Here is a 15,549-nt window from a genome sequence, read left to right on the forward strand (position 1 = left end):
TTAACACAAAACATCCAGGAAATCTGGGACACCATGAAAAGACCAAACCTAAGAATAATTGGGGTAGAAGAAGTAGAAGAATTATAACTCAAAGACCCAGAAAATATATTCAACAAAATTATAGAAGAAAACTTACCCAACCTAAAGAAGGATATTCCTATGAAGGTATAACAAGCCTACAGAACACCAAATAGACTGGATCAAAAGAAAGCATCCCCACGCCATATAATAATCAAAACACAAAACATACAGAATAAAGAACAGATATTATGAGCTGCAAAGGAAAAAGGTCAAGTAACATATAAAGGGAAACCTATCAGAATTACACCTGACTTCTCAATAGAAACCATGAAAGCCAGAAGGTCTTGGATAGATGTGCTGCAGACACTAAGAGACCATGGATGCAAGCCCAGACTACTATACCCAGCAAAGTTTGCATTCACCATCGATGGAGAAAACAAGATATTCCAGGACAAAAACAGATTTAAACAATACGTTGCCACAAACCCAGCCTTACAGAAAATACTAGAAGGAAAACCACAAACCAAGGAAGCCAACAACACCCATAATAATAGCAGCATCTGACAACCCTCCATCAGAACAACTCTAAGAAGAGAAACACACAAACTCTACCACCAGAAAAAATAACCAGAGTTAACAACCAATGGTCATTAACATCACTTAATATCAATGGATTCAATTCACCTATAAAAAGGCACTGGTTAAGAGAATGAATACGAAATCAGGATCCAACATTCTGCTGTTTACAAGAAACACACCTCAAACTCAAAGACAGACACTACCTCAGAGTAAAGGATGGGAAAAGGTTTTCCAATCAAATGGACCAAAGAAACAAGCGGGTGTGGCTATACTATAACATGATTGATTTCAAACTAAAATCAATCAGAAGAGATGGAGATGGAGACTTTATACTCATAACAGGAACAATTTATCAGGAGGAAATCTCTATCCTGAATATCTATGGCCCTAATATAAAAGCACCCACATATGTAAAAGAAACATTACTGGAACTCAAAGCATACATCAAACCACACACTCTAATAGTAGGAGATTTCAACACTCTGCTCTCACCAATGGACAGGTCAAACAGACAGAAACTTAACAGAGAAATAAGAGAACTATCAGATGTAATGAACCAAATGGACTTAACAGACATCTATAGAACAATCCACCCAAACAGAAAAGAATATACCTTCTTCTCAGCATCACATGAAACCTTCTCAAAAATTGATCACAAAATTGGTAACAAAGCAAACATCCATAGATACAAAGAAATTGTAGTAACCACCTGTGTACTATCGGACCATCATGGAATAAAGTTAGAATTCAACAACAATTCTAACCCAAGAAAGCCTACAAACTCATGGAAATTGAACAGTCAACTACTGAACGACACCTGGGTCAAGGAAGAAATAAAGAAAGAAATTAAAGTCTTCCTTGAATTCAATGAAAATAAAGACACATCATACCCAAAGCTATGGGACACTGTGAAGGCAGTGGTAAGAGGAAAGTTCATAGCACTAAGTGCCCACTTAAAGAAAATGGAGAAAGCACAAATTAGAGACTTAACAGCACACCTGAAAGCTCTAGAAAAAAAAAAAAAAGAAGCAGATTCACCCAGGAGGAGTAGAAGACTGGAAATAATCAAACTGAGGGCAGAAATCAACAAAATAGGAACACAGAAAACAATCCAAAGAATCAATGAAACAAAGAGCTGGTTCCTGGAGAAAATCAACAAGATTGACAAACCCCTAGACCAAACTAATCAAACGGCAGAGAGAGAACATGCAAATTAATAAGATCAGAAATGAAAAGGGGGACATAACCTCAGACACAGAAGAAATTCAGAGAATCATTAGATCTTACTACAAAAGCCTGTATGCCACAAAATTGGAAAATGTGAAAGAAATGGACACTTTTTAAGATAAATACCATATACCAAAATTAAATCAAGACCAGGTGAACAGTTTAAATAGACCTGTAAGTCGTGAGGAATTAGAAGCTGTCATCAGAAACCTCCCTACCCAAAAAAGCCCTGGACCAGATGGTTTCAATGCAGAATTCTACCAGAACTTCCAAGAAGAACTAATACCTATATTCCTTAATGTGTTTCACAAAATAGAAACAGAAGAGTCATTGCCAAACTCCTTTTATGAAGCTACAATCACCCTGATACCAAAACCACAAAAAGACTTAACCAAGAAAGACAATTACAGATCAATCTCACTCATGAACATCAATGCAAAAATTCTCAATAAAATACTGGCAAACCGAATCCAAGAACACATCCAAAAAATTATACATTATGATCAAGTAGGCTTCATCCCAGAGAGGCCGGGCTGGATCAACATATGAAAATCTATCAATGTAATCCATCATATAAATAAACTGAAGGAAAAAAACCATATGATCATTTCATTAGATGCTGAAAAAGCATTTGACAAAATTCAACACCCCTTTATGATAAAGGTCTTGGAGAGGGTAGGGATACAAGGCTCATTCCTAAATATAATAAAAGCAATATACAGCAAGCCAGCAGCTAACATGAAATTAAATGGAGAGAAACTCAAAGCCATCCCACTAAAATCAGGAACAAGACAAGGCTGTCCACTCTCTCCATACAACTTCAATATAGTGCTTAAAGTTCTAGCAATAGCAATAAGGCAGCATAAGGAGATAAAGGGGATTCGAATTGGAAAGGAAGAAGTCAAATTTTCGTTATTTGCAGATGATATGATAGTGTACATAAGTGATCCCAAAAACTCTACCAAAGAACTCCTACAGCTGATAAACACCTTTAGCAGCATGGCAGGATACAAGATCAACTCCAAAAAATCAGTCGCCCTCCTATACACAAAGGATAAAGAAGCAGAGAGGGAAATCAGAGAAGCATCACCTTTCACGATAGCCACAAATAGCATAAATTATCTTGCGGTAACTCTAACCAAGGAAGTGAAAGATCTATTTGACAAGAACTTTAAGTCTTTGAAAAAAGAAATTGAAGAGGATTCCAGAAAATGGAAGGATCTCCCTTGCTCTTGGATTGGGAGGATCAACACAGTAAAAATGGTAATTCTACCAAAAGCAATCTATAGATTCAATGCAATCCCCATCAAAATACCAACAAAATTCTTCACAGACCTTGAGAGAACAATAATCAACTTTATATGGAAAAACAAAAAACCCAGGATAGCCAAAAAAATCCTATACAATAAAGGTACTTCCGGAGGCATTACCATCCCTGACTTCAAACTCTGTTACAGAGCTACAGTAATAAAACAGCCTGGTATTGGCATAAAAACAGAGATGTTGACCAATGGAATCAAATAAAAGACTCGGATTTTAACCCACAAAGCTATAAACACCTGATTTTCGACAAAGGAGCTAAAAGTATTCAATGGAAGAAAGAAAGCATCTTCAATAAATGGTGGTGGCATAACTGGATGTCAACCTGTAGAAGAATGAAAATAGATCCATATCTATCACCATGTACAAAACTCAAGTCCAAATGGATTAAAGACCTCAATATCAATCTGAACACACTGAACCTGATAGAAGAGAATGTACTCTACAACACATGGGCACAGGAGACCACTTAAATACGTAGAACCCCAGTAGCACAGACAATAAGGGCAACATTGAATAAATGGGACCTCCTAAAACTGAGAAGCTTTTGTAAAGCAAAGGACACGGTCATTAAGACAAAAAGGCAACCTACTGTCTGGGAGATCTTCACCAACCCCGCATCAGACAAAGGTCTGATCTCTAAAATATATAAATAACTCAAGAAACTAGACTTTAAAATGTTAATTAACCCAATTAAAAGATGGGGCACTGAATTGAGCAGATAATTCTCAATAGAAGAAGTTCAAATGACCAAAAGACACTTAAGGTCATGCTCAACCTCCTTGGCGATCAGAGAAATGCAAATCAAAACAACTTTGAGATACCATCTTACACCTGTCAGAATGGCTAAAATCAAAAACACCAATGATAGCCTTTGCCGGAGAGGATGTGGAGTAAGGGGTACACTCATCCACTGCTGGTGGGAATGCAAAGTAGTGCAACCACTCTGGAAATCAGTGTGGCGGTTTCTCAGGAAATTCGGGATCAACCTACCCCAGGATCCAGCAATACCATTCTTGGGAATTTACCCAAGAGATGCCCTATCATACTACAAAAGCATTTGTTCAACTATGTTCATAGCAGCACTATTTGTAATAGCCAGAACCTGGAAACAACCTAGATGCCTCTCAATAGAAGAATGAATAAACAAAGTATGGAATATGTACTCATTAAAGTACTACTCAGCGGTAAAAAACAATGACATCTTGAACTTTGCATGCAAATGGATGGAAATAAAAATACTATCCTGAGTGAGGTAACCCAGACCTAAAAAGATGAATATGGTATGTATTCACTCATAAGTTGATTCTAGACATAAATAAAGGACATTGAGCCTATAATACGTGATCCTAGAGAAGCTAAATAAGAAGGTGAACCCAAAGAAAAACATAGTTATCCTCCTGGATATTGGGAGGAGACAAGATTGCCAGGCAAAAATTGGAAACTTGGGGGTGTGGGTGGGGTAGGGGTAAGGGGAGTTGGGAAGAAAAAAGTGAGAATGGGAGGATGGGGAGAGCTTGGGGGAATGGGACGGTTGGAGGGAGGGTGGATATGGGAGCAGGGACGTGTATATCTTAATTAAGGGAGCCATTTTAGGGTTGGCGAGAGACTTGACTCTAGAGGAGTTCCCAGGTGTCCATGGAGATATCCCCAGCTAAATCCTTAGGCAGCTGAGGAGAGGGAGTCTGAAACGGTCCTATCCTATAGCCATACTGATGAATATCTTGCATTATCACCATAGAACCTTCATCTGGCGATGGATGAAGGTAGAGACAGAGACCCACATTGGAGCACTGGACTGAGCTCCTAAGGTCCAAATGAGGAGAAGGAGAGAGAACATGAGCAAGGAAGTCAGGACCACGAGGGATGTGCCCACCCACTGAGACGGTGGGGCTTATCTAATGGGAGCTCACCAAGGCCAGCTAGACTGGGACTGATGGAGCATGTGATCAAACCGGTCTCTCTCAACGTGGCTGACAAGGCAGCTGACTGAGAAGCCAAGGACAATGGCACTGGGTTTTGATCCTACTGCATGTACTGGCTTTGTGGGAGCCTAGTCTGTTTGGATCCTCACCTTCTTAGACCTGGATGGAGCGGGTAGGACCTTGGACTTCCCACAGGGCAGGGAACCCTGACTGCTCTTTGGACTGGAGAAGGAGGGGAATGGGTTGTGGGGAGGGGGAGAAGGTGGAAATTTTTAATTAAAAATAAATTAAAAAAAGAATCCCCACCCTCAGTCTCTCATCTAGTCCCTCCCTCCTACTTTGGGTCACCTTCAACAAGAATCATGCATAGTGAGTTGAGCTAGTTTTTTACTGCTTTAGATGCGGTTGGCTCTTGGGAACATTGACAGCCAACAACTCCTCCTTGTTCACTGCCTGCATTCCTACCTGTCCATGTCTTCTGAACTGAAATCAGTACTATACTGAACTCCTAGCGCACATTTTGTGTGTGTGTGTGTGTGTGTGTGTGTGTGTGTGTGTGTGAACGCATGCATAAGTGTGTGTGTGTGTGTGTGTGTGTGTGTGTGTACGTGTGGGGGGAGGAGGAGAGAGAGAGAATGTAAATTTTGAAATAATTGCCTTTTACAGGTTTACCTTCTATCCACCTCTAGTTTTTTGTAACACCAGTAAATCCTTCAGAAAGCATGGCTTCTGTAAGCCATATTTGCTTATGTCTCTATATGTGACCACATTATTTCTTTTGCCTCTAAATGTTCAAACCCACATTGTTAGTTCCTAGGTGGCTGTTCAACACTAGTTTTTGCTTTAAACAATGCCACATCTCAGAGATTTACCCAAATATATACATCCAGTACTTCTATTTCAATGTTCCTCTTTCTCCAACCTTTTCCAAGAATTGACAATATGAACAGCAGTGCACATCTGTACAGATGGGTGTTTTCTTTTAAAAGAATGGAAGGCCTGTATCTGCAGTATGGAACTTCATGCATAGACACATACATCAAGACTGTTAGGATACTATACCTAGCATCTGTACCCATATCTAAATAAGTCTTTGCGCTGGTACCATATATCTATAGATATAGATATAGATAATTATATAAACCAACTGAACTTTAAACAACAAAACTTAACAATTCACATTTAACTTAATCAGTTTTAATAAATGATTCTAAGACTCTGGATAATACCTAATAGGTGTCTGCCAGCTTTATAAGAACTGGCATTTAAGTCCGACCATGAATAACACCAGTGAACTATGCATTACATAATCGTCCCATTATCAGTCAGTCCTCTGAGGTGGGTGATTCAGCAGTTAGTGTGTCCTCTGCCATGTATTAGGCATCCAATCAAGCATTCAGGACTGTGGATCTTGTGTAGAATCAACCATATCAAATGGCAATTTGGGGGGTATGTTCTTGACAATGAATTTTTTAGTGGAAGAGTTGCTTAGTATATAAAATAAACATTTGCCATCCCACAGCTGCATAACAGTTAAGAGGTAAGAATAGACCTGACTCGAGGTTATTACAATGGGAAGATATCAATACACAACAGGTTTAATTCTTAACACAACTCAGAAAATACATATGTATATATTCAAGAAGTAGAATTGAAGTCAGTTACTGAGAAAACTTCAGGATAAGAGAAATTCTGGCTAAATGAACTAATAGGATTCTCTCTCAAGCAGGCCAAGGTGAGATGGCAAAAGATTTCATGGCTCATCCTATGTAGAAGATGGGAGAATTCTGAGCAAACAGCAGACTACTGAGTTCTTGGCAAAATGCCATTTCATAGCAAAAGGAAAGGTCAGCAGGTTGATTTAAGCTAGGTCAACTAAAAAATATTCTGGTCATTGACGCTATAATGGCTAATAATAAGCATAAAGTGAATAATCAATGAAGAGAATAAAATATGAAGAGAAACACACTCACTTTATCAACAAAAATGTATGGGGAAAAAGGCATACAGTGTAGGGGTATAAGACTCCAGACTGAAGCACAGACTTCAGCTTTGACTCATCCCCCTTTACTGTTAAAGCAATGCAATCAGAGCAGCTGCCTTAGACGCTGTTGGAACAATGAAACAAGAGAGCCATTTTCAACCTTGCAGAACAGCTCAGAGGGAGTCACCAATAATTGCTGGACATATTTATTGTTTCTCTGTGGGCTACTGTAGTACTATACAGTTGTAAGGGGAATAAGCCAGTGACAGGGAAGAGGGAACAACGTTAGAGGATGCTCTTGTCATTCATCTCTACAAACACAACGCTTTGGGCTGAGCGATTAAAAATAAGCTGGAGGAGGCAGACACCACACTAATTCTTTGGCATTTTAAATGAAGAAACTTTATGTCTTTACTACAGAATTATCAACACTGATATAAATAAGTTGCAAATACAAAATGTCAACACAAGTAAAACACACAAAAAATAAATATCCCCCCACCCCCAAAAAAACACAGTTTCAACAGAAACTGGGCTAGGGCTCACCACTATGCAAACATGAGCTCAGAACCCCAGAACATACATGAAGAGCCAAGCATGGTGGCCTAAGTCTGTATTTCTAGTTCTGGGTATCACAAACACCAGGACCCCTGTGTATCTGCTGGTCATTCCACCTAACTCAGTCTACCCAGGTGGTAGGCTCTGGGCTCAGTAAGTACCCTGTCTCAGAAAAAAAAAAAAAAAAAAAAAAAAAGGAATGCAATAAAGTATGTAATTGTATCAAAGAGTTCCTAGTCCAGAATGGAATATAACAAAGGCTCATTTATTTGGCGATAAACTCCCAGTAAGGGTAGCGATCCACAGTCCTCTGCAAGCACTGGGAACTAGAACTGAATCCAGAAAAAAAAAGGGGCTGTGCACACGCACTTTCCGTCTGCACTTAGACTACATGAGAACACGTCCAAAATGGGCCGGCTTCTTAAAGGCTATTGGCTGAAGGTGCTCCCACAGCAAAAGTAAGATCCTCAGCCCTGACTTCTGACCTCCATATGCACCAACACAATATATAAACACATACACACAATCTTTTAACAAAAATATTAGTTAAAAAAAAAGAAAATACCTTCAGTGTTGCCACTGCCCAGCTTCTTTCCTGATCTATCCAAGATGGAAGCTGATCACGAATTCTCTGTTGAGAGTCCTTCAGTAAAAGCAACTTTCCTTAATGCATTTGGTAAAACTCAAATCTTTTTTTTTAAAAAAGCAATTGACTAGCTATTTTTTGTCCACACAAGTCTAAAAACAAAACATTCTATACACTATATTTATTAAGTCACAATGGTAAATTCCATGTAACACTGTTAGAGAGAAGCAGTCCACTGATATATAAAACACGGCATTCATTTTGTGTGTGTGTGTGTGTGTGTGTGTGTGTGTGCTTAACCATCTAGGGGGGCCTGGAAAGTAGGTACACAGAGCTGTCCCTTCACAGGAAGGAGTGCATGAGCTGTTGTCTGCCTGGAAAGCTGTATTCCTGCCTTGTGCCATCTGTGCCGCCAGACCCTCCCTCAAACCCTTAACATACGCTTATTTTTATCAGACAGTCTATAAAAGCCATCTTTATGGAAGCTGTCACATGTACTCTACAGAGATTCAATATGTCTTCATATTGTTACTGTGTTCCTCAAGGAGATTTATTCATGCTTTATTATGCACACGGGATTAAGTTCATTATCACTGGAAAAGTTTTCACCAAATTGTGCTGTGCTTAAATATGCCTACAATAAACTCAGGGCCAGACTCCCAGAGTGTGAACCAACGCTGGCTATTTAGCTGTGTTGAACTGAACTGCCTTCTTACCTCCCATGGATGCTACTCTGCTGGCTGTGGTGGTTATGGAGAGCCCTTGCCCTGTACAATCCAGAATGATGTGGATTGTGTTGGACTTTCAGTGCATCAATTTTATGATAATTATCCAATATTTATTTAAATTTTATATGTTCCAAACAGACTTCTTAAAGTAATAAAAAGTAATTTTAAAGCTTCAGGTAAAAAAGAAAGCATTAATTTTGCTAAAGATTATGATATTTTTCTTAACACAACATACAAATTCTGTGAAAAATAAGCAGTGTTAAAATCTTAGTATTTAATATTTTTCTCTAAAAATATAACTTTTCAAGGTCTAAAAATATATTAAGCCCATTTCACAGTACGTAGGTACAGGCCAGGACACACTCTGCTAATAAAAGTATAACTCAACAACAGTTTAACTTCTATGATGCAACTGTATTTCATAAACCCCAAGGCAAGAATGTTTTTCCCAGAGGGAAATAACATTTTAACTTACAGCTTTGCGCAGCATGTCTCCAACAACCACACCTGTAAACGTGTCCCATTCCTAGTGAATCAAACATGAGAGACACAAGAAATATCAGAACACAACCAGCCAACAACATTATCTTAAATTTCTTATAGGACATCTTACAATACAGCTTCCTCAGAAAAAGAAGAAAGCACCCAGGGCCACAAAATCCCACAGCTCACCCTGTTTGGGCGCTGGGGACCTGGAATTGAGTGCACCCAGGCCGGTGGGAGGTCCCCTCCTACATTGGCCTGCCTGGGGCAAGGTAGGCCTTTGTCAGAGAGCTGCTTGGCCTGCAAGGGGACCTGACAGTCTGCCAGAGGATCCATCATTCTTTGGGGTGAGTGAGGAGTGAGTGCCCGAACCGCGGCAGCTGCCCGGAGAGGGACCACCGACATTCCACAACTCCCCCCCACCACCACCACCACCCGCACACTTCCTGCTCTTCCTGCAGGGGTTATTCTCCCCGGATACTGCCTCTCTCTTCCTGTCCCTTCCCAGCTTGCACCCAGAATCCTCCCCCCCTCCCCCTGCCTCATCCTCCCGTCTTTGGGGCCACAAAATCCCACAGCTCACCCTATTTGGGCGCTGGGGACCTGGAATTGAGTGCACCCAGGCCGGTGGGAGGTCCCCTCCTTCATTTGACTGCCTGGGGCAAGGTAGGCCCTTTGTCAGTGAGCTGTTTGGCCTGCAAGGGGACCTGACAGTCTGCCAGAGGATCCATCATTCATTGGGGTGAGTGAATTTAATTCATTGGGGTGAATTGAACTTCTAAAAGAAGACCCAAAGGGGATTATTCAGAGGAACAAATGGGCAGGCGCCAATGCAAGAATTCCTCCAACAATTTGAAAAACAACATGAAAGCACCAGAACCCAGCGAACTTATAACAGGAGGACTTGAACACACTAATCAAGAAGAAGTAGAAAAAATTGACTTTATGAAAGTAATAGAGTCCCTTAAACAGGAGGTGAAAAACTCCCTTAAGGAAATGGACGAGAAGAATAACAAAAAGTTTGAAGAATTGAGTAAATCCGTAAATGATATCCTAGGAAACCAAGAAAAAACAATCAAACAGATAATGGAAACAGTGCAAGACTTGAAAACTGAAATGGAGGCAAGGAAGAAAACACAACCCGAGGGCCAACTGGATTTGGAAAATCTATGTAAACGAACAGAGACTACAGAAACAAGCATAACCAACAGAATACAAGAGATAGAAGAAAGAATCTCAGATTCTGAAGATACCATAGAGAAAATAAATGCACTGATCAAAGAAAACAGCAAATCCAACAAATCCTCATCACAAAACATTCAGGAAATCTGGGACACAATAAAAAGACCAAACCTAAGAATAATAGGCGTAGAAGAAGGAGAAGAAATACAGCTCAATGGTTCAGAAAATATATTTAATAAAATTATAGAAGAAAACTTCCCAAACCTAAAAAAAGATATTCCTATTAAGGTTCAAGAAGCTTACAGAACACGAAATAGACTGGATCAAAAAAAAACATCCCCTCGCCATATTATAATCAAAACACAAAACATACAAAATAAAGAAAGAATATTAAGAGCTGCAAAGGAAAAAGGTCAAGTAACATATAAAGGTAAACCTATCAGACTAACAACTGACTTCTCTATGGAAACCATGAAAGCCAGAAGGTCCTGGATAGATGTTTTGCAGAAACTAAGAGACCATGGATGCAAGCCCAGATTACTATACCCAGCCAAGCTTTCATTCACTATAAATGGAGAAAACAAAATATTCCAGGATAAAAACAAATTTAAACAATACATAGCCACAAATCCAGCCTTACAGAAAGTAATAGAAGGAAATTCACAAACAAAGGAGTCCAGCATTGCCCAAAATAACTCAGACATCTAGCGACCCTTCACCAGCACATCGCAAAGAAAGGAAACACACAATCTCTACTACCAAATAAAAAATGACAACCGGAGTTAACATCCACTGGTCATTAATATCACTTAATATCAATGGACTCAATTCACCTATAAAAAGGCACAAGCTAAGAGATTGGATACGAAAACAGGATCCAACATTCTGCTGTTTACAAGAAACACACCTCAACCACAAAGACAGACATCTACTCAGAGTAAAGGGTTGGGAAAAGGTTTATCAAGCAAATGGACCTAAGAAACAAGCCGGTGTGGCCATACTAATTTCTAACAAAGTTGACTTCAAACTAAAATCAATCAGAAGAGATGGAAAGGGACACTTTATACTCATTACAGGAAAAATCTATCAGAATGAAGTCTCAATCCTGAATATCTATGCTCCTAATACAAAAGCACCCACTTATATAAAAGAAACATTACTAGAACTCAAGACAGCCATCAAACCAAACACACTGATAGTGGGAGACTTCAACACTCCTCTTTCACCAATGGACAGGTCAATTCGACAGAAACCTAACAGAGAATTAAGAGACTTAATAGAGGTAATGAACCAAATGGACTTAACAGACATCTATAGAACGTTCCACCCAAACAGAAAAGAATATACCTTCTTCTCTGCGGCTCATGGAACCTTTTCGAAAATTGACCACATACTCGGTAACAAAGCAAACTTCCACAGTTACAAAAACATATTAGTAACCACCTGCATCTTATCGGATCACCATGGATTAAAATTAGAATTCAACAACAATGCTACCCCCAGAAAGCCTACAAACTCATGGAAACTGAACAGTCAACTACTGAACCACACCTGGGTCAAGGAAGAAATAAAGAAAGAAATTAAAGTCTTTCTTGAATTTAATGAAAATAAAGACACAACATACTCAAACTTATGGGACACTATGAAAGCAGTGCTAAGAGGAAAATTCATAGCACTAAGTGCCCACTTAAAAAAAACGGAGAAAGCACACATTGGAGACTTAACAGCACACCTGAAAGCTTTAGAAAAGAAAGAAGCAGACTCACCTAGGAGGAGTAGAAGACTGGAAATCATCAAACTGAGGGCAGAAATCAACAAAATAGAAACACAGAAAACAATCCAAAGAATCAATGAAACAAAAAGCTGGTTCTTGGAGAAAATCAACAAGATTGACAAACCCCTAGCCAAACTAATCAAACGGCAGAGAGAGAACACACAAATTAATAAGATCAGAAATGAAAAAGGGGACATAATCACAGACACAGAGGAAATCCAAAGAATCATTAGATCTTACTACAACAGCCTGTATGCCACAAAATTGGAAAATGTAAAAGAAATGGACACTTTTTTAAATAAGTACCATGTACCAAAGTTAAACCAGGACCAGGTAAATGCTCTAAATAGTCCTGTTAGTCGCAAAGAATTGGAAACTGTTATCAGAAACCTCCCTACCAAAAAGAGCCCAGGACCTGATGGGTTCAATGCAGAATTCTACCAGAACTTCCAAGGAGACCTAATACCTATACTCCTTAAGGTATTTCATAATATAGAAACAGAACAGTCATTGCCAAATTCCTTTTATGAAGCTACAATTACCCTGATATCTAAACCACACAAAGACTTAACCAAGAAAGAGAATTACAGGCCAATCTCACTCATGAACATCGATGCAAAAATTCTCAATAAAATACTGGCAAACAGAATCCAAGAACACATTAGAAAAATTATCCACTATGATCAAGTAGGCTTCATCCCAGAGATGCAGGGCTGGTTCAACATACGAAAATCTATCAATGTAATCCATCATATAAATAAACTGAAGGATAAAAACCATATGATCATCTCATTAGATGCAGAAAAAGCATTTGACAAAATTCAGCACCCCTTTATGATAAAGGTCTTGGAGAGATTAGGGATACAGGAGTCATTCCTAAATATAATAAAGGCTATTTACAGCAAGCCGACAGCTAACATCAAATTAAATGGAGAGAAACTCAAGGCCATCCCACTAAATTCAGGAATGCGACAAGGCTGTCCACTCTCTCCTTATCTCTTCAATATAGTACTTGAAGTTCTAGCAATAGCAATAAGACAAAACAAGGGGATCAAGGGGATTCGAATTGGAAAGGAAGAAGTTAAACTTTCATTATTTGCAGATGATATGATAGTGTACATAAGCGACCCAAAAAACTCCACCAAAGCACTACTACAGCTGATAAACTCCTTTAGTATCGTGGCAGGTTACAAGATCAACTCCAAAAAATCAGTCGCCCTCCTATATACAAAGGATAAGGAAGCAGAGAAAGAAATCAGAGAAGCTTCACCTTTCACGATAGCCACAAATAGCATAAAATATCTTGGGGTAACTCTAACCAAGGAAGTGAAAGACCTATTTGACAAGAACTTTAAGTCTTTGAAGAAAGAAATTGAAGAGGATACCAGAAAATGGAAGGATCTCCCTTGCTCTTGGATTGGGAGGATCAACATAGTAAAAATGGCAATACTACCAAAGGCAATCTATAGATTTAATGCAATCCCCTTAAAGATCCCATCAAAATTCTTCACAGATCTTGAGAGGACAATAATCAACTTTATATGGAAAAACAAGAAACCCAGGATAGCCAAAACAATCTTATACAATAAAGGTACTTCCGGAGGCATTACCATCCCTGACTTCAAACTCTATTACAGAGCTACAGTATTGAAAACAGCTTGGTATTGGCATAAAAATAGAGAAGTCGACCAATGGAATCGAATAGAAGACCCGGTCTTAACCCACAAACCTATGAACACCTGATTTTTGATAAAGGAGCTAAAAGCACACAATGGAAGAAAGAAAGCATCTTCAACAAATGGTGCTGGCATAACTGGATGTCAACCTGTAGAAGAATGAAAGTAGACCCGTGTCTATCACCATGCACAAAACTCAAGTCCAAATGGATTAAAGACCTCAATATCAATCTGAACACACTGAACCTGTTAGAGGAGAAAGTGGGAAGTACTCTATAACATTTGGGCCCAGGAGACCGCTTCCTACGTATAGCCCCAGCAGCACAGACATTAAGGGCAACATTGAATAAATGGGACCTCCTGAAGCTGAGCAGCTTCTGTAAAGCAAAGGACACTGTCACTAAGACAAAAAGGCAGCCTACTGACTGGGAAAAGATCTTCACCAATCCCACAACAGACAAAGGTCTGATCTCCAAAATATATAAGGAACTCAAGAGACTAGACTTTAAAATGCTAATGAACCCAATTAAAAAATGGGGCGCTGAACTCAACAGAGAATTCTCAACAGAAGAAGTTCGAATGGCCAAAAGACACTTAAGGGATGGTTGGGATATAGGAAGGGTGGATCTGGGAACAAGGAATTATATATCTTACTTAAGGGAGCCATTCTAGGGTTGGCAGAGACTTGACTCTAGAGGGGTTCCCAGGTGTCCAGAGGACGCCCCCAGCTAGGTCCTTGGGCAGCTGAGGAGAGGGTGCCAGAAATGTCCAGATCCTATTGCCATACTCATGAATATCTTGCATATCACCATAGAACCTTCACCTGTCATTGGATGGAGAAAATGACAGAGCCCCACATAGGAGCACCAGACTGAGCTCCCAAGGTCCTGATGAGGAGCAAAAGGAGGGAGATCATGAGCAAGGAAGTCAGGACCGTGAGGAGTGCGTTTACCTATTTTGACGGTGGGACAGATCTAACGGGAGACCACCAAGTCCAGTTGGAATGGAACTGATGGAACAGGGGACCAAACCGGGCTCTCTGAATGTGGCTGACGGTGGAGGAGGACTGAGAAACCAAGGACAACGGCAATGAATGTGAACTCTACAGCATGGACGGGCTCACTGTGAGCCTTAACCTTCACCTGGCGATGGATGGAGATAGAGAAAAAGCCCCACATTGGAGCACCGGACTGAGCTCCCAAAGTTCTGATGAGGAGCGGATGGAGAGAGATCATGAGAAAGAAAGTCAGAACCATGAGGGATGCATTCACCCACTGAGACGGCAGGACAGAACTAATGGGAGACCACCAAGTCCACTTGGAATGGGACTGATGGAACATGCGACCAAATCGGACTCTCTGAGTGTGGCTGATGGTGGAGGCTGACCGAGGAGCCAAGGACAATGGCGATGGGCTTGGTCTCTATGACATGGACAGGCTCTGTGTGAGCCTTGTCAGTTTGGTTGCTCACCTTCCTGGACCTGGGGGGAGTTGGGAGGACCTTGGA

The 15,549-nt window shown here is 40.0% G+C and overlaps 1 protein-coding gene across 1 annotated transcript in view; it reads right to left on the bottom strand.

The window, feature by feature from the left end:
- Dync2h1 (dynein cytoplasmic 2 heavy chain 1) overlaps positions 1–15,549 on the bottom strand; it is a 229,932-nt gene that overhangs the window by 71,015 nt on the left and 143,368 nt on the right. The window contains 2 exon segments of the mRNA XM_038323616.1: positions 8,180–8,257; positions 9,404–9,454. Of these exon segments, the coding sequence (XP_038179544.1) occupies positions 8,180–8,257; positions 9,404–9,454 (129 nt within the window).

Source organism: Arvicola amphibius, chromosome 3, assembly GCF_903992535.2.
Source record: "Arvicola amphibius chromosome 3, mArvAmp1.2, whole genome shotgun sequence".
NCBI lineage: Eukaryota > Metazoa > Chordata > Mammalia > Rodentia > Cricetidae > Arvicola > Arvicola amphibius.